The sequence below is a fragment of the Oculina patagonica genome, chromosome 5 (assembly GCF_052425735.1).
Source record: "Oculina patagonica isolate OP01 chromosome 5, crgOcupat, whole genome shotgun sequence".
In the NCBI taxonomy this organism is placed as follows: Eukaryota; Metazoa; Cnidaria; class Anthozoa; order Scleractinia; family Oculinidae; genus Oculina; species Oculina patagonica.
Window position 1 is genome coordinate 21,781,850 of NC_135762.1, and position 21,725 is coordinate 21,803,574.

General features: G+C 40.9%; 2 protein-coding genes across 2 annotated transcripts; both read left to right on the plus strand.

The window, feature by feature from the left end:
- The first annotated feature begins 2,657 nt into the window (after positions 1 to 2,657).
- On the plus strand, positions 2,658 to 8,546 carry LOC144654646 (uncharacterized). Its single transcript, XM_078514847.1, has 4 exons — positions 2,658 to 2,748; positions 3,527 to 3,712; positions 4,469 to 4,600; positions 7,895 to 8,546. Exons 1-4 carry the CDS (start codon positions 2,700 to 2,702, stop codon positions 7,996 to 7,998), a joined length of 471 nt encoding a protein of 156 aa, XP_078370973.1. The 5' UTR covers positions 2,658 to 2,699; the 3' UTR covers positions 7,999 to 8,546.
- An 8,987-nt stretch (positions 8,547 to 17,533) lies between these two features.
- LOC144653257 (uncharacterized) lies at positions 17,534 to 21,474 on the plus strand. The gene is made up of 4 exons (XM_078513207.1): positions 17,534 to 17,685; positions 18,446 to 18,631; positions 19,409 to 19,540; positions 21,195 to 21,474. The coding sequence occupies exons 1-4, from the start codon at positions 17,646 to 17,648 to the stop codon at positions 21,296 to 21,298; spliced, it is 462 nt and encodes a 153-aa protein (XP_078369333.1). The 5' UTR covers positions 17,534 to 17,645; the 3' UTR covers positions 21,299 to 21,474.
- The last annotated feature ends 251 nt before the right edge of the window (positions 21,475 to 21,725 follow it).

The window sequence follows — 21,725 nt, forward strand, 5'->3', positions numbered from 1 at the left end:
ACCCTACCCTACTCTAGCCTACCCTACCCTACCCTACTCTAGCCTACCCTACCCTACCCTACTCTAGCCTACCCTACCCTACCCTACTCTAGCCTACCCTACCCTACCCTACTCTAGCCTACCCTACCCTACCCTACTCTAGCCTACCCTACCCTACCCTACTCTAGCCTACCCTACCCTACCCTACTCTAGCCTACCCTACCCTACCCTACTCTATCCTACCTACCCTACCCTACTCTAGCCTACCCTACCCTACCCTACCTCCCCCTCGCACAAAATGGAGGCTGACTTTTAAGTCAAACTAACAAGTGTTTGTGCTAAGTGTTGTTTTATCTGTTAAATAAGAAAACTGTTTTAAAATTCACCGTAAAACAAACAAAAACAAACAGACTAAGTAAAAATAAAGGCGAAATACAAAATGTGAAACGTTAAAATATTATTTAGGTTTTCAGTTGACATTTTCTATTAAAGAATGTGGAACAAATAATCGTTAATGTATTCACAATGTTGGCTGTATAAGTCACCTGTCGAAAGAGTATTGTTTTGTTTCCTGTGCCTACAGCTCACCTAACCCACGCACGTATCCTGAATGAAACATGCATGTGACTTGATCTGTTCATGCTGGGATCCTCGCTAAAAAGTTCCAACTCACAAATTTTATATTTAAAACTCCTTTCCTCATCAGAACAAAGCATTTTCTCGACATGAAAACGCACGAAGATTTAACTGCAGTTTACAGCTGCGTAGCACGGGTCAGAATTTCAATGACGTCATTTGCGGAACACATCAGGAAATGGATGTTACAAAAACAACGAAAAGACAAGTGGAAAACAACATTCGGGCGATCTGTAAAACTGATCTAGCGTGAGATTACAGTCTTCTTGTTTTCACTCTCTCCTCCGCAGAGGTCTCTTTCGTGTTTCGGGCTGGGAAATAGTAGGGAGAGGAACGGGGAGAGGTGAAAAGTAAGCGCGCGGAGCGTCCCCCGCGCTCCCCCTATTTTTCATTTTTCGTGTTTTCGCCTTCCTCCCCCCGTGTTTTTTCGCCTTCCCCCACGAAAGAGGCCTTTGCGGAGGAGAGAGTTGTTTTCATGCATACCACTGAGAACATGCTTTGATGAAGGTTCACCCTTCTCGTGATCATGATATTTCCTTTCAAGTTTGACATATCTGCACGTGGAAACTTAAATGGGTTTTCGCAAAAAAGTGTTATTTTATTAAATCAGCATTTCATGTTACGGAAAATTAACAGGATAACAAAGGCACTTTTGTTACGTTTTTTTGTTCAGATCTCTGTCAAGATCAAGTAAAGATAACGGTGTAAAACAGTCGCAGCTTAAATTATTTTTTAGCTCATGTCAGTAAGAGAGTTGTCTTTCATACATGTAAACAATACGAACCAAGAGGGTACATCCTTCCGTCAAATTGTTTTTTCCTCTTACTGTTCGCTATCCTGGAAGCTTCCCAACTTTTTATTCCTACGCAATTATCCACGTGAATCGACAGCAGGATATTGAGAAAAAACAATAGACACTATTCCCGGCGTATCCAATCGAACGTTCGGTAATCGAACCCAATCGAACACCAATCGTTCGATTGGGTTCGGTAATCGAACATAATCGAACTCACAATAAAATTTGGTCAATCGAACAAAATCGAACGTTCGATTACCGAACAGTCGACAATCGAACAAAATCGAACGTCCGATTACCTAACAGTCGACATTCGTACTCGGTCGAACGTTCGATTACCGAACTCCTGTTTGTTTATATTGCGGACATTTTGTGCGGTGCACCGTCCCCCTGATGAGTCTTGCCTGATTTACTTATAAAGAGATGGATAGCGAACAAAATTGAGTCGAATTGAGTTCGATTGCGTTCGATTGCGTTCGATTGTGTTCGACTGTGTTCGATTATGTTCGATTGGTTCGATTGGTTCGAAAATCGAACTCACAGCAAAATAGATGTTCGATTTTGTTCGATTACCGAACCCAATCGAACGATTGGTGTTCGATTGGGTTCGATTGATTTTTGGTTCGATTTTGTTCGATTGGATACGCCGGGACTATTTAATGCGTAATTAATCGATCATACGACATCCATCACGTTTTCGGATCCTCGGAGCCAAGACATGACCTCACATATTTTCCAAGCGGCCTACAAAAATAAAACATAAAGGAAGGCTTAATCGGACAAAACTTTTCCTAATCTTGTGGTATTATATTCCCGTTTACAAATGTACAAGAATAAGACCAACGCTTATCCCTGATAAGAACGTTTCAAGTTGTTCCACAGAGTGTTTCTATTTCCGCTATGCTCCAAATTTAAATTTTCCAAAATACTTCGGCATTTTTAATCTTATCTAAAGTCCACTTCGCCGGATGATGTAAACTTTGCTAAAAGCCAAGAAAAAAGTTAAAAATGTCTGTGCACTTTGCACGGATAATCATTTCAATTGAATTTTGTAAGTGGTCGCCACTATACTAGACGGAAATTGACAAGATCACGCCTATTGTCACTTTTTGATTGGTGTACATTTCCTTGAAGACAAATGGCTTTCCTCGTTTATGCTGGTTCGGTGCCAAATTGCAAAGGACTAAGTGGGGTTATATAAGACGAATCGTCACTACTTATCTTTTATTTGTGTCTTTGACAAATACCACGAGGAGCTGACCTTGTTTGTGCAAAAGAATTTAACGTCATGAAAGCGATTGTGACCATTGCTGTTCTTCTATGCTTAGGTAGTCTAGGTAAGCTTGTTTTCTTCGCTGCACAAAGCAAACTTTTAAAATTTTTTTAATTATATATGTTCAAGACGGATAAGTGTAAGTGAATATCTAAGAGCTGACAATCGTAATCTGTTTGTTCGATTAACCAAAAGCCAATTCCTTAGGTTCTAACGACGGTCTCTAGTCAAAATTTCTCGCTCTATGCAACCGCACGCTTATGCATTCAGATTACTTTTAATCCGGTTTTAATAAACGCTTTTAAGACAGTTAAATTCTGTTCCATGGGTAGATGCTATAGAAATTACCTGTACAATGACCATGAACAATTCATCCCTAGGAGCTTATCCTTCTCTATTAAAGGGCACTTGTTTAATATCCGTGTTGTGGTTTTGTTTAGCTTTAGTCATTTCTCCCAAGAATACTTCATTTTCGTCATAACAAACGAAGTAGCGTTAAGAGTTGTTTATAGCCTGTGAGTGCTGTTTTTAGCATACGGTAGGGAATGTAACACTATACGTGTGTAGGTCATTTGCGCTAACTGCATGCAAGATGTCATCACGTTTTACGCCAGCTCTCATCCGTAGACACTGTCAAGGTGAAAGAACTAAAATGTGGTTGCGCGCGAGGCTTCTATCTAAACGTCATCCTACGCGCGCGAGGCTTTTTCCAAACGTCGTCCTCCGCGCGCGTCTTGCCTTTCCCAATCTTTGCGCGTTTTGTTTTTCCGGTCCCAGTTCCCGCGCGCTTTGTCATACCAGGCAAGCTGAGAGGCATGATCACGTGTGTGTTTATCTTTCAGTTGCTCCGGCATCCCACGCGGCCCCACAGCTGACCTGTGTACGATCACTGAAGTGCAATATTTCGCGGTACCAGGGTTGCTACATGGTGGAGGGCATGTGCCATTGTGCGCAGGCGTTTTGCTGTAATAATCCGTTTACTTACTCGTCGCTGAAGAACTGCCTCGCAAACAACACAGACCAGTTTGGTAAGTTGCAAACATTTTTTTGCATGAACGTCTTCTAATTTAAATTTTGCATTTTGTTTTTGCGATGATTGGTCATGCATGATAAAAAGAAAGAAGGATAATTAAGATAAGTGTAACAAAAAATGAAGTTTAAATTTTTTTAGCTAAACTTTTCAAGATTCACCATCCGCGACGTAGACTACTTTTTTGTCCTCCCCCCTTCCCCTAAAACGCCATGGCACTTCACGCCCACCCCCTCATTTCCCCCCCAAAAGTTTGGTTCCCTGGTTCCTTCTCGGCTCGCTTCGCTTGCTGATCAGATTGGGAGCCTGCTTGCAGGCTAGAGCCCTGGAGCCCTGGAACCCTCAATCCCTTTGGAACCCCGCCTGTTCCCAAGGAGCGTCTTTTTATTTCCCCTGAGTCGTTGGGCGTGGGGTAAAAGAGTCTCATTCTATTGCAAAATATCATGTATGGTTGAAAATTTTTTCCCTTTCCTCTCGGTTCCTAGCCTCCCCCGCAGTCTTTTTTTAGGGGCGATCATATTGGAGGAGTGGAATACGATCACCCCTAAAAAACGACTGCATGGGAGGCTACTCGGTTCCCGCCACCTTGGGATTCTCACTTCCAACCGTCTTCGCCCGCATCCCGCAGGGTTCCCACCCCCTTAACCTCCAGGTTCTCGCCCCCCCCCCCCCTTACTAAGACGACATTAATTTGTCTGTCAAGATACACTTTATGCTGTCCATACAACCACTGCATTTATATTTTACGTTACAGAGGACCCGTGTGAGGAAAATCCATGCAAGAACAATGGATACTGTGTGCAACTGAGCAAGAAGGGATCATGGAAAATTGGTTTCCGCTGTGAATGTTATGGAACTGGGTACTTTGGGGCTCGCTGTTACAAGAGTAAGTAATAGTATTCGATGATGGCTTTACGAAGAACTGTCAGTCAAATCTCTTGAGGAAACACACAAAATTGAGCAGTTTTCAATTGAGTGTCGTAAAACCAAAACCAAAGTAATTACTCTGGCCAATCACAAAGACCCAGACAATCCAGTGAACCAATCAAAACTCGAAGCAAATACATGTAGCTGACACGAAGCGCGGGAAAACGTGCGCGAGCGAGTCACGATTGGTTTTGGTTTTAGTTCTGATTGGCTAAGAAAGTAGCGCGAGATTTCAAAACTAATCACTAAGCGTGACAATGCAAAACATTCAAGTGAAAACCGCTCTAAGTTATGCGCATTGGGGCAATCATGATTACTTCTGCTTAGAATAATATCGTATATTTATCATCAAAACGGAAGCGAAACAATAACCGCACGAAAAACTAGCCTGCGTAGCAGTGGATTCCTTTCCAAGCGCGTGGAGCGAAAAAACGAACGAAAGTGCCAACGAGCGAGCGAAAAAATGAGAAGCGGAGAGGGGTGCTGCGACTGCTACCTCGCCCACCCGTCAGATTCCCACGGCCGTTATACAGTAAAAACCCGCGTATAAGAACCTAACATTTAAGAACCTGTTAGGCTAAAATTTCATTTTTACGCACCCTTCACATAAGAACCATTTTAGGCTAAAATTCTTAAACAGGTTCTTATTTTCAAAAATTAAAGGAAAAAAATAATGTTCTCAAAATATAGAATTAAAATATCTTCTCAAAAATATATTTATAACACAGTCTGTACACATTATAGTTACAGCATAGTTACATAAAACTTGTCCTCCTTGAATATAATTATTATATTATTATTATTTCTTGAACAAAAGTTAAGAACCTGGTTAAGAACCTAGTTAGCCTAATTTTACACTAAATACCATTTATATATGAACCTGTTTAGGCTAACTTGAAAAAAGTTAGGTTCTTATACGCGGGTTTTTACTGTATTCGCTCTCTAGTTCGACGATCCGTCACTTCTTGTTGGCTATAAGAAAAAACATCAAAAGACTCAATTACTGTTAATTTGTTCGTGGTAAGTTTGCAAAAGCCTAACGCAGAAAACAGCTTCGAGTTCTGCAAGAAAAGAAGCTGATTGTACTTGTCGGAAATAAACGTCACCTCTAGCTCTCGCTTTAGATAATTGGGTGTTGTTCTTCGTTTTCCCTCTTCGGCCACCGGTGAGGGTAAAAGGGGGAATGAGTTTGCGGAATGGCATGTGGCATGACTTGCGGAATGGCATAATTATGCAGAATGTAATTTACGCGGAATGACTCATTGACATAAATTATACTGAAAAGCGCGCCAATTTTTAAGAGCAGCCGCATTATTTATTACTGCGGGGTTTAACAGTCTTAACATGATGACAATCGATTGAAGGTACTTGTCCTTATCCATCACGTGTTGAATGATCGATTTAGTAATGTACAGGATGCAAAGCAGAGAGATTCATTGGAACACTACGGCGTATTTGTTTCATTGAAAGTCTACTAGCCTTGCTTTTCGTTGGTCTCCTTCGCAGTCGCTCGGGCCGAAATCACGCAACGCTTCCAGGTTCGTCTCGAACGCCAGGCTGCGAAAAGCCGGACTAGCTTTTCCCCTGCCATTACGAAGCTCAGTGGAAGATATTAACACTAACTTAAAAAAGCGACAGCCGACCGCCCGAAAAGAAATCCGGCGAGTAATTATCACTGCCTACTTGTTATGAATACTTGGCTTTCTCTTAGGAAAATCATCCGCTAAATATGCGTTTAATTTTACCGCACAGATCACGAGACACACATCGATAAAATCAACTGCGGTGTAACTAGTGTGAACTAGTGTCACACCAGCAGAGAAGCCGTGTCACGATCTTTTCATCGCCGTAATAAAAAGCTAGAAATATACAAAAGGAGTTGTCGTCAATGAAACCAATAGCTTTCTCCCACCCGTAGCAAGTTTTGATTTAGAAAAAAAAGATTCCTGGAACACGGCAGTGAAACGGTCACACATTATTTCGCGGGCGACTAACAACAGGTCACTTCTTTCATTCAATGCGCCGTCTTTTTAAAAACTTTCTTCAAATGGGTTGAACTTGTTTGTCTTGCCTTGAAGTACGTAACCTGCGATCAGGCGTTTTTTTCCCTTGCAAAGATGGTAAGTAGGGAGGGAGGGCATGATCTCAGGTTATGAAGTACGTAGCTTTAGAACGAATATCGTTCTGTTCTTTAAGGCAAATAGACGAGAGTTTTTGTTCACGTTAACAGAACTACTCGGCCAAGATTCAGCCGCTTATTTTAGCAAGTAACCAAATCAAGCGTCACGGAAGCGTCACGGTAAGTGGCTAAAATATTTTCTGTGGTTCTATTCGGCGTACATCGGTGATTTGAACGTTGAAATGATCTTTTCAACGATGTTCTATGGAAGTTTCCTTGTCCATACTGCACTGCTCAGTCCTTGATAGTTTGAGCCAGCAGCGATTTAACAAGGCGGCTTCTCTTTTAAAATTTTGGCGCCCATTTCATTATAATCTATTTCAATGAGTCATTCCGCGTAAGTTACATTCTGCATAATTATGCCATTCCGCAAGTCATGCCACATGCCATTCCGCAAACTCATTCCCCCTTTTACCCTCACCGTTCGGCCACCGCGTATCATTGGCACCCGATCTACATGTTCTTAGCCTGCGAAACGCCTCCCTAGTTGGGGATGGATACATCTGAATGATAAGAAAAATCGGCTAGCGGGCCGAGATTAAAAAAAAAATCACGCAAACTACCTCACTTGTTCGCAGGCTCTAGCATTTGCAGCCACATCTCTAAGTACTGGCGATTATAGTACGTAACTGCTAACTGATCGGTTGTTATTAAACATTGAGGGCTGTAAAGGATTTTTTCCGCGTTCCATGAGGGGCCTTTTTCCCCGTGAATCGCGAATTTTATCGCGAGAAACTTGATTTGGTTACAGTCGTGATCCGTGAATCGACTCTTTTCATGAGAATTGCGAAATGACTTCTTTTTTTTTCTCTCGTGAAATGTGACTGTAAACTACCATTCTTTCATCCTTCCAAAAAAATTATCCAGTAAGCGTTTCAAAACAAGACTACATGTGGTAAATTGCGTGACCAGTGCACAACCGTGACTGATCGTCTTTCTGGGCCTGGTTTCGTGAAATGGCCATTCCACATTTCGTGAAACGTGACCTAGCCCCCCCCCCCCCCCCCCCCCAATTTACAACCCTCAACATTATTAAAACATTGTTTGCTTACTGTACTCTTTTCTCTTTCTCAGAATGTCCAGAAGATCTAAAAAAGGAAATCTCCAAATACTTGGACAGCAAGGCACCGAATGCACTAAGAAAAATTCGCAATTTGTTAGCGTGCCGCGGTGTTTGAAACACACGCTGTACAATTGGCATTTGACTGTAAATATCGGTAACACAAGGTGTATACAAAAAGGAACATGTAAAACAATTTATTTGAAAGACGGGGAAAGAGATGCAGGTTTCAAACTTTCAGTTGTGGTCACATATATAAAGGGAAGTTACTGATTAACCAGCATTTACTAGTCCTTAACGCACCGAGGATTCAGTCAAGTCCCCTTCGCGGCCGTTATTTGGGAGTCGCGTAACGGTTGGGTGACGGCTACAAAGTTGGCGAACGCAGGACAAATCCAGGCAAATCCTTATTTATTAATTTCGATTTGTCCTCATGTTAAACAATGAATGTATTAATGCGATTAATTATTGTATCTGTAATGTTTTGGTGCAACAAATGTTTGCTTTTAGATGCCTTTTAGAACTTCAAAGCCGCCTCTCTCATGGGTAGCGGTTGGAGTTGAGGGAAAGAGATCGCTCTCTTTCCGCCACCCCCACCACAAAGAGAGCTTGACCGCAGACTAAAGCCGCCCCACCCCACCTCTTAACCAATTTCCTTTATTCACATATTCACAATAGATAAGAATTAATATATCTGATCTATCTGCTTACTTAACCTTGTTAAATATAGATGTAAGTTATAAACGGTAACATGCCTATTCACTTAAAAAATAATGCAGTTCTCTGGTACAGTTATTTATTGTCTATGGTCTTCTTGTCACTATGTAATCTTGAACTGATATAATAATAATAAGCAATAAACAATAGGAATTCATGTAGTGTCCGTCATGTGAAATGGCTGCATTGGCTCATATGTTTGGAATATGTTTGTCGTTCACATTTACCTTAGTCTGCAGAAGATTTTCAAGTAAAATAGACTAAAGCGCAATACAATGTCGCGAACTTTAACAGATTTTTGAACAGCCAAAATTTTAATTTGTGTCGTAGGGAACTTAAAAATAATGGTTCATTTTTATTAACAATTGCTATTTAGAGCACTAAACTTGTTTAAAAGTGCGGTTGGCTGCGAATGGCTCGGATGTAAATGGATTGCAATTTGAAAACGTTAGCCAACGCGCGCCTTCAAAACAATCGATATTTATAGCTGAAGCTTGATTTTTATGCCCAAATAATATAAATGTTATATCTTCAATTAAATCAGTGTTCAAAGATAATGTTCTTCATGGGTAAAGTTGCCTACCACTTATTTCAGAACAGTTTAGACCAAAAATCTGCGAAATCCCCGTGACATTCCGGGCCCTATCATCGTCATTATCATTAACTTCATTTTTTCGACGTTTTTGCTTGTTTACAAGCTAAAAACGTAGAATAGGGGTTATGTGGACAAAATTTGGACATTCTTGTTAACTCTCAAGGGACTTTTTTAATTTCTCAAGGGACTGTTTTAATTTCTCAAGGGATTACTTTCCGCTGTGGGTGATCACTTGCGATCTCATGGAAAAAACGTGACTTGTCACATTTACAAACGTTATATAACAATTTTAAAAGTGACATGTCAGCTTTCTTATCTCAACGCACGTGTGTCTGAAAGGCGATCTATAAAAAGCGTCGCACAAACAATGGATTGCGTAACTAAAACACGAATAAATAATCACTAGCACTTACATCGTTTAAAAATTACAAACGTCAAAAATAAACCATACCAAAAAACTCGCTCTTTTCAAAGATATTATTGAAGTTAAAACAAATGCAAGAGATGGGGGCTTCTTTTAGCTTAGGAGCGGTTAAAAATTAGGCCAAATTTGGTCGCTACATCAGCCTAGGTCGTTAGGGACGAGACCTCGCGTTGACAGAAATGTTGCATGAATCGGCTTTACAACATGCGATCGTATCTACGCAGTTCGAGTGGAATTTCAGTCAAAGACAGCAAAATTCTTTCGTATTTCATCTTCAAATATAATTCGAAAGCATTCACTGTATATATGGCTTTTGTTTAATCCTGAGTCTTGATATCCGACCCTCGCAGAGCCTAGACAAAACGCAGCTTGAGTGTAACGATTTGTTTACGCCGCAATTATATGCGCAATGTTTTCTCCGACAGTTGTCGGAAATATCCGTATTTTTTTTCGTGCTTTTTCGTGGAGCAATCGTAACGATACGGCCTTGAACACATTGAACAGCGGTCTACCTATAACAATTCAAATATGGCGTCGCAAAAACAAAGCGTCGAACGCATATTTTGCTGTTTCATTTGCTAATTTCGCTGCCGTAATCGACTGCCTCGAAAGGTCCTTGCAATTTTAAAGTATAGAATTGTCAGATCTCGGTGAAATTTGCACTGTTTATTTGTGTAATGTTAAGGAATATGTGTATAAATACCCGGCGCGGACGAGCCATTTTTGACAAAATTATATGGCTGCATTTCCTCCGCGAAGATAGGAAATTGTTAAACTAAACTACAAAGAAACTGTAATGATAAGTTCGAAGAACAATGCACAGGATAAACCTTCGACTCATACTTCATGCAAAAACGTCGATATCTCGAAGAGAGTTTGATTTACACTCTGATTTACAAGAACCTCTGTATAACAACGTCGAGGCCGAGAAAGGCCAAAATGTAGGGCCGATATTTGGGTAAGAACGAACTTTACACTTTCCTGTTTGTTGTGAATAACAATACATGTATCGAATGAATCAATCTTTATTCAAATCCAACCTGGAACCAACACAGTCGTCATCCATTAGTGATGTAAGCATGTACATAGAGCGGTTTTCACTTGAGTGTCGAAAGTAAATCGCGTTTGCTTTGGTTTTGCATTGCTACGCTTAGTGATTGGCTTAAAAATCTCGCGCCACTTTCTCAGCCAATCAGAACTAAAACCAAAACCAATCGTGACTCGCTCGCGTACGTTTTCCCGCGCTTCGTGCCGGCTACATGAATTTGCTTCGAGCTTTGATTGGTTCACTGGTTTGTCTGTGTCCTTTGTGATTGGCCGGAGTAATTACTTTGGTTTTGGTTTTACGACACTCAATTGAAACCTGCTCTATCGAACAATGCTTCAGCCTTGAATATCCTTTAATAATCTAGAAAGCCAGAATAGTGAAGTAAGCGTAAGTCTCTTTAATGGTCTTTATTGCGGTTTTCAGTGAAATGCGAACTCTGAAATTCAATCCCCAATCAACGGTTTACGCTTTTTGCTGCCGTCAATCATCTTAGCGGACCTCTCGGGAAACAGGAGCTCACTTCAACCGGGTCAAAAGGTCACGTCTGTCAGTTGTGATTGGTAGATTTCGATCCATTTTGTTTGTTTCCGTTTTTCATGGTTCGTTGGCTGTCGCCATAATTATGATTGACGGCAGCGAAAAACGCAATCGTTAGTTGGATTTTGAATATCAAAGTTCGCATTTCACTGAAAACCGCAATAATCCGATGGAGCTCAAACTTTGCCCTATAGCAGACATTGCAAATCCAAACAATCAGGGTTTTTTTATTTGTTGTTGTTTTTAACGGTTTTTTGGCTGGGAAATGACATCAGCAAACTAAATGGCACTGAGTAAAGCCTCCTACCTTTCATTTCTGTTGACAACATTGAAGTATAAAAATCCAAAGCAGAGAGATATTCCCATGCTGCCATGCTGGCTAAAACACAGATGACGATGAAGTTCCCCCGAGACAGCTGAATTAACCTGTTCTTGTAGATAATGTGATCACGAGGGGATTTGCCATCTGTTTAATAGAAAACAAAACTGTTGAGACTAATCAACCAAATATTTTTTATTGTGGTTTTCAGTGAAATGCGAACTCTGAAACTCAACCCTCAATCAACGGTTTACGGTTTTTGCTGCCGTCAATCATCTTAGCTGACCTCTCAGAAAAAAAAGGAGCTCACTTCAACCGGGTCAAAAGGTCAAGTCTTTCAGTTGTGATTGGATTGTGTTTGTTTCCGTTTCTCATGGTTCTTTGGCTGTCGCCATAATTATGATTGACGGCAGCGAAAAACGCAATCGTTAGTTGGATTTTGAATATCAGAGTTCGCATTTCACTGAAAACCGCAATAATTATTCTTACTAGATAAATACAAAACCAGAAGCTTTTAACTTTTTTTTTATACCAATGCTAGCTTCTGTTTGTCGGTCTTTATTCTTTCGACTTTCGAACTACTGATAACTTCTTGAAGTGGAAAATTTTCGCCCGCCTTTTAACCTTTTTTATAGCAACAAATCTTCTCTGTTGCTAAGAAACATGTTGAAAATAAAAGTATGGCCATATGTGATACTAAGTTAAGCAAAAAACGAGGATTGGCGTCCTACCGAATTTTTATTATCAAAACCCGCACTCCAACGCTTAAAAAACTCAGTACATCGAGCTTCTTGAAGCCTTGTAAATGTGGCCCTCTACAGGAAGCTAAAATTTAATTTGGTAGGCATATTGAAGTAATAAAAAAAAATAAGTTAAAACTTGTAAAAAGCGGGCGAAAATTGTCCACATATAGAAACAAAACCGAAATAACGTTTTCCGCAGAAAAGCATTGAATTGAAGAAAACTAAACTCCCAGAAACGAATTATCCCATAATTCGTTTTTGTACACCAGGATACGAGCAACAATTGCACTTGCTGTAAAAATAAGAAAATTACATATATACATCAGTTGCTTTGATAACGCTAGTTGTTGTATAGAGCAATTTTTAATTGAGTGTCGTAAAACCAAAACCAAAGTAATTACTCTAGCCAATCACAAAGGACACAGACAATCCAGTGAACCAATCAAAACTCGAAGCAAATACATGTAACTGGCACGAAGAGCGGGAAAACGTGCGCGAGCGAGTCAAGATTGGTTTTGGTTTTACTCCTGATTGGCTGAGAAAGTGGCGCGAAATTTTTAAGCCAATCACTAAGCGTAGTAATGCAAAACCAAAGCAAACGCAATTTACTTTCGACACTCAAGTGAAAACCGTTCTATATCATTACCAACAATAGACCAAGACAATCATAAATTCATAAATAGTTAAGAGGTTGTCTGGCCTTTAAAGTGCGACCATCATTAGTTCAAATTCGACGCTGTTTTTGTTGCCTTCGACAAGGTTATCATGATGGAACACACGCACCTTCGTGATCAGGAAGACCCAGAAAACTCGCTCCCGAGTCCCAGATTCCAGGGAAGCCAAAGAAAAAGTTTTTGCAGGAGAAATATTATTCCTGCCATTATATTCTTGGGTTTATTCATTACAGTGAGCTGAACGAAAAAATGCAAAAAATCAAGGTAAGTTCAAATAACTCATTTAATAAATAAACACTAAAACCGGTTTGCACACGTCGCCAAAATAGTAAAGTGCGCCGATTTTCATCTTTTCCTCGCCGATTTTTTTTTTAAGAAAAATGACAACGTATAGATGTGGTCCCAAAACCAAAACATTTGCAAGCCAAGCCCAACCATAACAGTAATTCATATCAAATACACAGGGATATCTTATTTGGTATACATGCAGGGGTTTTGGAAACGTAGTTTAGCAGGGAGGGACTTTACAGATCATAAAGCACAGTTTTCAGCTCGGAGCGCCGGAACACGAAAGCTCTGACCCTCGAAAACAAAGACATAATTGTAGCAAGACCACTTTTGTTGGTTTTTGAAGCAGTACAAGATAAGATACCAGCTTATCTGGTTGGCAATATTTGACGTATTTATCTCCTAAATTAATTCCAACCGACTAAGTCTAATTAGATATATTGTGGTCGGCGATAAGATTTATCAGGAGGAAAATTTTTAAAGGAGGGACATAAAATGAGTCTTCCCGTAGCTGTTCAAATTGTTAATTTTGTGCGTTTTTGCTGTTGAGAGTCCGGTTGCCTACGAGAACTTTCAATTATACCAAAAAGATTATGCAATACGACAGTATTGTACAGAAGTACCATATTTCCCATAACAATGCAAATCTCATGCATCGACAAAATTCGTGAGAGTGGTCGCTGGGCATGGATACTCAATGGTCGCTAAACCAATCAAGACTCTGAAATGTATGTTAAGCTCCAATTTTTTTTAGTAATAACAAAAGAAATGTAAGTAATTCTTGGAAAAGAGCAGCGTCGAGCTAGTGTTGAGTAAAAAAGATCAAACCATATCAGCGCTGTATAAACAGCTAGCTGAAAAACAATTTCTTCATTATATTGTTAAAGATAAGATAAACATCTGCGCCGATACCAAAAGAACATATAATTAATCATTACTATATTTCAGATTAGAACCATCAATCTAAGTTACAATCTCGTACACTCTATGATTCTATAAAGATTCGTACGGTATATATCACATCAGAAAAGATTACAGTTCCACTAGAAGCTACTAGTCGATGTTACAACATTTTCGGATACTAATATTCGACGCCGTTATCTTCATACCATCACCAAAATACATGTATGTGTTAACTTCAATAAATAGCCCAAAATATACTAAAACTTCGAAATGAGTCCCATAATGATTAAACTATCGAATTTTCAAAATATCCTCCCAGATATGCTTGTACACTGCAATTAAATGTACACCCTAAATTTCAGATAACGAAAGCTTCCTGTCCTCTACACAGTGATATTCAATGAATTAATCCAGACATCAGAACTCATAATATATAGATTTAGCCAAGCCTAACTTGAAAGCATCCTCGGAGACCCAGGGACAGTTTGTGGGGGCGACGGGCAGCTTATCGGGACAACGGGATTTTCGGGCGAAAGTTACGCTCTATGTTGTTAACTTTCCCCCTGAAAATCCCGTTGTCCCGATAAGCTGCCCGTCGCCCCCACAAACTGCCCCCCTGGGTCTCCGAGGATGACTTGAAAGCTGAGCTCCTAACACTTACTTATTTTCTGGTTCTTTAATTTTGTGAAAATACTCTCATTAAAATTACTAACGTATACTACTCAAGAAAGATCCATAGCCGAAATAAATCGTCAACTCCGATCACTGGAATTGTGCTTACAAAATCCTGTCATTATCCTAAACAAAAAGTGAAGATTTGAGCCCGCCATACAATGGCAAAAAGCAACTTGTTCAGCGGTCAGCTTTAAAAAACACATCACCTCGATTAGCTATACACCTGATCCCGCGATGTGGTCATGCGATACTGGTCAGCGGATACATTGTTTTGCAGCTGTCAATTGGCCATAACATGGATGTCCAATATGAAACATACCAGCCGACGTTGACCTTAACGTTCGTTAGGTATGATAAAAAAGCATTCTCCTCCCCCCTCTCGAGTCTTTACGGGAGGGCGTACGATCACTCGATAACCAAGTTTTTTCGGCTTCATGGGTTTAGCAAATTTCCTTACGCATGGTGCTCCTCTGGAGCGCTTCGCGCGCTGGAGCTCCGCTATAAGCCCACAAAAGCTTATAGTGCAGACCTCGTAAAACGTTCTGGCTCAATGGAGCAAGAAAAGCTGCTGAATGTACAGATAAAATATACAAAATTGATGAAAAATTAAGACCCCCCCCCCCCCCCCCCCCCCCCGGAGTTTGTTTGATAGAAAAATGGTGCGTTTAAAGTTTATTGTTGCTGGGACTGACATTTTCAAACTTTTCTAATAAAGCAATCTACTGAGAGGCAAAAAAATACTTCAAACTCCATTATAATTTGAGCGCACTGATTAATTGAAGCTATTATTTCATACAGTAGCTATCCTTCGATACTTTACCATAAGGTACCAAAATAATGAAAGGACCACTTGTACAAACAGCAGCGAAGTGAAGCCGGATCTTGGCGTAGATCAGGATCAGTAATGAAGAGTAAAACGATAAACTAAATGCAAAGGCTGATCGGACAGCTAAATAGGCCAAAAGGCTGCTTTTTCAGCCGCTGAAGGAGGTTAGTTTTGTCTAGCCGAAATATTTGGCAATAAAATTTATTTAGCCTTTTTAGCTGTCCGATCAGCCTTGCATATACTCTACCATACCCTACCCTACCCTACCCTCGGACAAAATCGTGGCTGACTCGCGGGGCTAACTATAAAGTCGAACTAACAAGCGATTGAGCTCAGTGTTGTCTTATCTCTTTAATAAGAAAACTGTCATAAAAATTTACTGCAAAACAAATGAAAACAAACAAACAAACTATAAGTAAAAATAAAGGCAAAATACAAAATATGAAATGCTAAAATACAAATCAGATTTTCAGTTGGCATTTTCTACTGAGGAATGTGGAACAAATGATCGCTAATGTGTTCACAATGTTGGCTGTATAAGTCACCTGTCGAACAAGTTTTCTTTCGTTTCCTGTGCATACAGCTCAACTAACCCACGCACGTAATCTGTGTGAAACATACAATGTGACTTGATCTGTTCATGCTGGGATCCTCGCTAAAAAGTTCCAACTCACAAATATTCATATTAAAAACTTTTTTCCTCAAAACTAAAAATTTTCTCGACATGAAAACGCACGAAAATTTAACTACTGTTTACAGCTGCGTAGCACGGGTCAGTATTTCAATGACGTCATTTGCGGAACACATCAGGAAAAGGATGTTACAAAAACAACGAAAAAACAAGTGGAAAACAACATTAAGGCGATCTGTAAAACTGATCTAGCGTGAGATTACAGTCTTCTTGTTTTCATGCATACCACTGAGAGCATGCTTTGATGAAGGTTCACCCTTCTCGTGATCTCGATATTTCCTTTCAAGTTTGACATATCTGCACGTGTAAACTTAAATGGGTTTACTCAAAAAATGTCATTTTATTTAACCAGCATTTCATGTTACGGTAAATTTACAGGATAACAAAGGCACTTTTGTTAAGTTTTTTTTGTTCAGATCTCTGTCAAGATGCATGGGGTCCAAGATGGAAGTAAAGATAACGGTATAAAACAGTCGCAGCTTAAATTATTCTTAGCTCATGTCAGTAAGAGAGTTGTCTTTCATACATGTAAACAATACGAGCCAAGAGGGTACATCCTTCCGTCAAATTGTTTTTTCCTATAACTGTTCGCAATCCTGGAAGCTTCCCAACTTTTTATTCCTACGCAATTATCGACGTGAATCAACAGCAGGATATTGAGAAAAACAATGCACAATAGTGAATGCGTAATCGATCATACGACATCCATCACGTTTTCGGATCCTCGGAGCCAAGACATGACCTCACATATTTTCCAAGTGGCCTACAAAAATAAAACTTTAAAGGAGGGCTTCATCGTGCAAATCTTTTCCTTATTTTGTGGTATTAAAGTATTAGTCTTAAAATAAATCTGAGAGCTATTCTCGTTTACAAATGTACAAGAATAAGATTACAACGCTAGTCCCTGTTAATAAAGTTTCAAGTCGTTCCATAGAGTGTTTCTATTTTCGCTATGCTCCAAATTTAAATTTTCCAAAATACTTCGGCATTTTTTTCATCTTATCTAAAGTCCACTTCGCCTGATGAATTTTGCTAAAAGCAAGAAACAAAGTTAAAAATGTCTCTGCACTTTGCACGGATAATTATTTCAATTGAATTTTGTAAGTGGCTGTCATTAAACTGGACGGAAATTGACAAGATCCTATTGTCACTTTCTGATTGGTGTACATTTCCGTGAAGACAAATGGTTTTTCTCGTTTATGCTGGTTCGGTGCCAAAGGGACTAAGTGGGGTTATATAAGGCGAATCGTCACTTCATATCTTAGTTGTGTCTTTGACAAATACCACAAGAAACTGACCTTGATTGTGCAAAAGAATTTAACGTCATGAAAGCGATTGTGACTATTGCTGTTCTTCTATGCTTGGGTAAGCTTGTTTTCTTCGTTGTTCAAAGCAAACTGTTTACATGTTTTTGTTATTTATGTTTAAGACGGATAATTTTAAGTGAAAATCTAAGAGCTGACAATCGTAATCTGTTTGTTCGATTAACCAAAAGCCAATTCCTTAGGTTCTAACGACCATCTCTAGTCAAGATTTCTCGCTCTATGCAACCGCACGTTAATGCATTCAGATTACTTTTAATCCGATTTTAATAAACGCTTTCCAACTCTCCATAAAGACAGTTAAATTCTCTTCCATGGGTGGATGCTATAGAAATTACCTGTACAATGACCACGAACAATTCATCCCTAAAAGCTTATCCTGTTCTATTAGAGGGCACTTGTTTAATATCCGTGTTGTGGTTTTGTTTAGCTTTAGTCATTTCTTCCAAGATTACTTTATTTTCGTCATAACAAACGAAGTAAAGTTAAAAGTTGTTTATAGCCTGCGAGTGCTGTTTTTAGCATACGGTAGGGAATGTAACACTATACGTGTGTAGGTCATTTGCGCTAACTGCATGCAAGATAGCATCACGTTTTACGCCAGCTCTCATCCGTAGACACTGTCAAGGTGAAAGGACTGAAATGCGGTCGCGTGCGGGGCTTCTCTCAAAACGTCGTCCTCCGCGCGCGTTTTGTCTCTCCCAATCATTGCGCGTTTTGTTTTTCCCGTCCCAATCCCCTCGCGCTTTGACATACCAGACGGCAAGTTGCGAGGCATGATCACGTGTCTGTTTATCTTTCAGTTGCGCCGGCATCCCACGCGGCCCCACAGCTAACCTGTGTACGATCACTGAAGTGCAATATTTCGCGGTACCAAGGCTGCTACATGGTAGAGGGCATGTGCCATTGCGCGCAGGCGTTTTGCTGTAATAATCCGTTTACTTACTCGTCGCTGAAGAACTGCCTCGCAAACAACACAGACCAGTTTGGTAAGTTACAAGCATTTTGTGCATGAACGTCTTCTAATTTCGCATTGTTTTGAGAGGATTGGTCATGCGTGATAAAAAGAAAGAAGTATAACAAAGAATGAAATTTGAAAATTTTTAGCTTAACTTTTCAAGATTCACCATCCGCGACGTAGCCCACATTTATCCTCTCCCCCCCTCCCCCTAAAACACCAAGGCACCTCACGCCCACCCCCTCATTAATTTTTCCCCAAAAGCTCGGTTCCCTGTTCAGGGTCCCAAAAAGGGGGGTTGGGTGGCCGGAACCCTAAAATGTTCGCCGTGGAGCCCCGTCGTTTTGCACCTTGGAGCCCTTTGCTGCATAGCGTGGTGCCTTAAGAGCCCAGAGCCCCGTTTTTGGTGGTTCCGGACCCCTGGAGCCCCGGCTCTTTTTGGGCCTGGAGCCCTGGAACCTTACACCATTTTGGGACGCTGCCTGTTCCCTATGAGTGTCTTTTTATATCCCTGAGACGTTGGGCGGGGGATACGGGGAGTCTGAACTTCCCGCTTTCCGTACCTTATATTCCGGGTTCCCGCCACTCTGTGCTAATTCTATTGAAAAAATATCATGTATGGTTGGAAAATTTTTCCTAATCTCTCTCGGTACCCGCCACCCGTTCCCAGTTCCCGCTTTCTGGCCTCTTTTCTGCCGCCTCCATAGAGTTCCCACCCCCTTTACCCGTACCCACCTCCCCCTCACTGAGAGACGAGATAGACCTTATGCTGTCCATACAACAACTGCATTAATATTTTACGTTACAGAGGACCCATGCGAGGAAAATCCATGCAAGAACAATGGATACTGTGTGCAACTGAGCAAGAAGGGATCAAAGAAAATTGGTTTCCGTTGTGAATGTCATGGAACTGGGTACTTCGGGCCTCGCTGTTACGAGAGTAAGTAATAGTATTCGATGATGGCTTTACAAAGAACTATCAGTCAAATCTCTTGAGGAAAAGCGCGGAATAAGTTATGTGACTACTTTCTAAGCGCGCAGAGCGAAAGAACGAACTTGCGAACGAGCGAGTGAAAAAAATGAGAAGCGAATAGAGGTCGATGTCTCGCTCCCTAGTAAGATTTGCACGGCCGTTATTTCCGCTTTCTAGTTCGACGATCCGTGACTGCTTGTTGGTTACTAGGCAAAAGCATCCAAAGACCCAATTACCAGTCATTTGTTCGTGGTTAATTTTGCAAAAGCGTGACGCATAAAACAGCGTTTTGGAACACGCTTCGAGTTGTTAGAAAAAATGGTGATTTTACCTGTCGGAAATCGCCTCGCGCTTCGTGAATTGGGTGCTGTTTCTTTGCTTTCCCGCTTCGACCACCGCGTATCATTGGCACTTGATCTACATGTTCTTAGCGCTGCCTCGTCCCCAGGCGCCGATTGGCCGGACGTTGAGGCGGTAAGGGGGAAAAAGGGAGCGCGGGGGTTGGTGGTTAGGGACAGAACGCCAAGCGAACCGTGCACGTCAGTCCCACAACGCCAAGCGAACCGTGCACGACCAAGGACGAGGACGCCTGGGGACGAAGCAGTTCTTAGCGTGCGAACCGCCTCCCTAGTCGGGAGGAGGGGGGGATACACCTGTATGGTAAGAAAAACCGGCGAGCGGGATAGCCTCTTTCGCAGACGTTCTTTGGGCTCGTCATGCGTTTGACGTAGATGAGCCCAAAGAACGTCTGCGAAGGAGGCTACGGGCGGGCCGAGATAACGATCACGCTATTCCTCACTAACTGAAGGAGTTTTTTGCAGGCTCTAACATTTGCAACCACATCACTAAGCACTGGCAGGGGTCATGAATGATCCATCAAAATTTTGCAGTGCTCCCAATATTAGGCTTCTGCTCGGAATGCTCGCAAAATGTTAGTGGGTGCTCGTTTGCTTGAGGTCGTATATTTTTACAAGTGCTCGCATGCTCGGTTTTTTATAGTTTTTATAGTGGAGGCCTTTTCTTTCCCCCGCGAATCGCGAATTTTATCACGTGAAACTTGATTTGGTTACAGTCGTGATACGTGAATCTACTCTTTTTCATGCGACCGACATTCGGAAGAATCATAGCTTACAGTCGCATTTCACGAGAGAAAATAAAAGTCATTTCGCAATTCTTATGAAAAGAGTCGATTCACGTATCACGACTGTAACCAAATCAAGTTTCACGTGATAAAATTCGCGATTCGCGGGGGAAAGAAAAGGCCTCCACTATAAAAACCGAGCATGTGAGCACTTGTAAAAAGAATGTCGGTCGTTTAGCCCTCAAGCACATTAGCCCTGAGCCCTCCTTCCTTCCAAAAAATATCCAGTAAGCATTTGAAAACAAGACTACATGTGGTAAATTGCGTGACCAGTGCACAACCGTGACTGATCGTCTTTCTGGGCCCAAGGCCACTCTATTTTTACACCGTTTAGCCTGGTTTCGTGGAATGGCCATTCTACATTTCGTGAAACGTGATCTAGACCCCCCCCCCCCCCCTCCCCAATTTACAACCCTCAACATTGGTAGCTCTATAATATTCAAACATTGGTTGCTTACTGTACTCTTTTCTCTTCCTCAGAATGTCCAGAAGATCTAAGAAAGGAAATCTCCAAATACTTGGACAGCAAGGCAAAGTTTGCTCTCAGAAGAATTCGCAATTTGTTAGCGTGCCGCGGTGTTTGAAACACACGCTGTAGAATTGGCATTTGACTGTAAATATCGGTAACACAAGGTGTATACAAAAAGGAACATGTAAAACAATTTATTTGAAAGACAGGAAAAGAGGTGCAGGTTTCAAACTTTCAGTTGTGGTTACATATATTAAGGGCAGTTACTGATTAAAATTTTGTTGTATTTTACGTTTGAACAAATTCATAAGGATAAGCAAATAGACCATTTCTCAAAGTCCTTCGACGCGTTTGCCTCTGTTACAAAACGAGTCTTCTGAATGGTTTCGCACGTAGACTCGTTTTGAAACAGAGGCAAAGGGTAACTCGGAAATGGCCTGTTATGCAGTTCTCATTCTCCATCTCGTGTCGCTGTTACTTGCGTTACTTTGACAATGATAACGCATTTGCTGTCACGCAAAAAAATGCAAGCATTTCTTGAG

Bases quoted from the DNA above. Each gene is read 5' to 3' on its own strand.
- LOC144654646 (XM_078514847.1), top strand. From the start codon at position 2,700: ATGAAAGCGATTGTGACCATTGCTGTTCTTCTATGCTTAGGTAGTCTA. The intron at 2,749-3,526 runs GTAAGCTTGTTT...TTTATCTTTCAG, and splicing joins TCTATGCTTAGGTAGTCTAG to TTGCTCCGGCATCCCACGCG. The intron at 4,601-7,894 runs GTAAGTAATAGT...TCTCTTTCTCAG, and splicing joins TGGGGCTCGCTGTTACAAGA to AATGTCCAGAAGATCTAAAA.
- LOC144653257 (XM_078513207.1), top strand. From the start codon at position 17,646: ATGAAAGCGATTGTGACTATTGCTGTTCTTCTATGCTTGG. The intron at 18,632-19,408 runs GTAAGTTACAAG...TTTACGTTACAG, and splicing joins AAACAACACAGACCAGTTTG to AGGACCCATGCGAGGAAAAT. The intron at 19,541-21,194 runs GTAAGTAATAGT...TCTCTTCCTCAG, and splicing joins CGGGCCTCGCTGTTACGAGA to AATGTCCAGAAGATCTAAGA.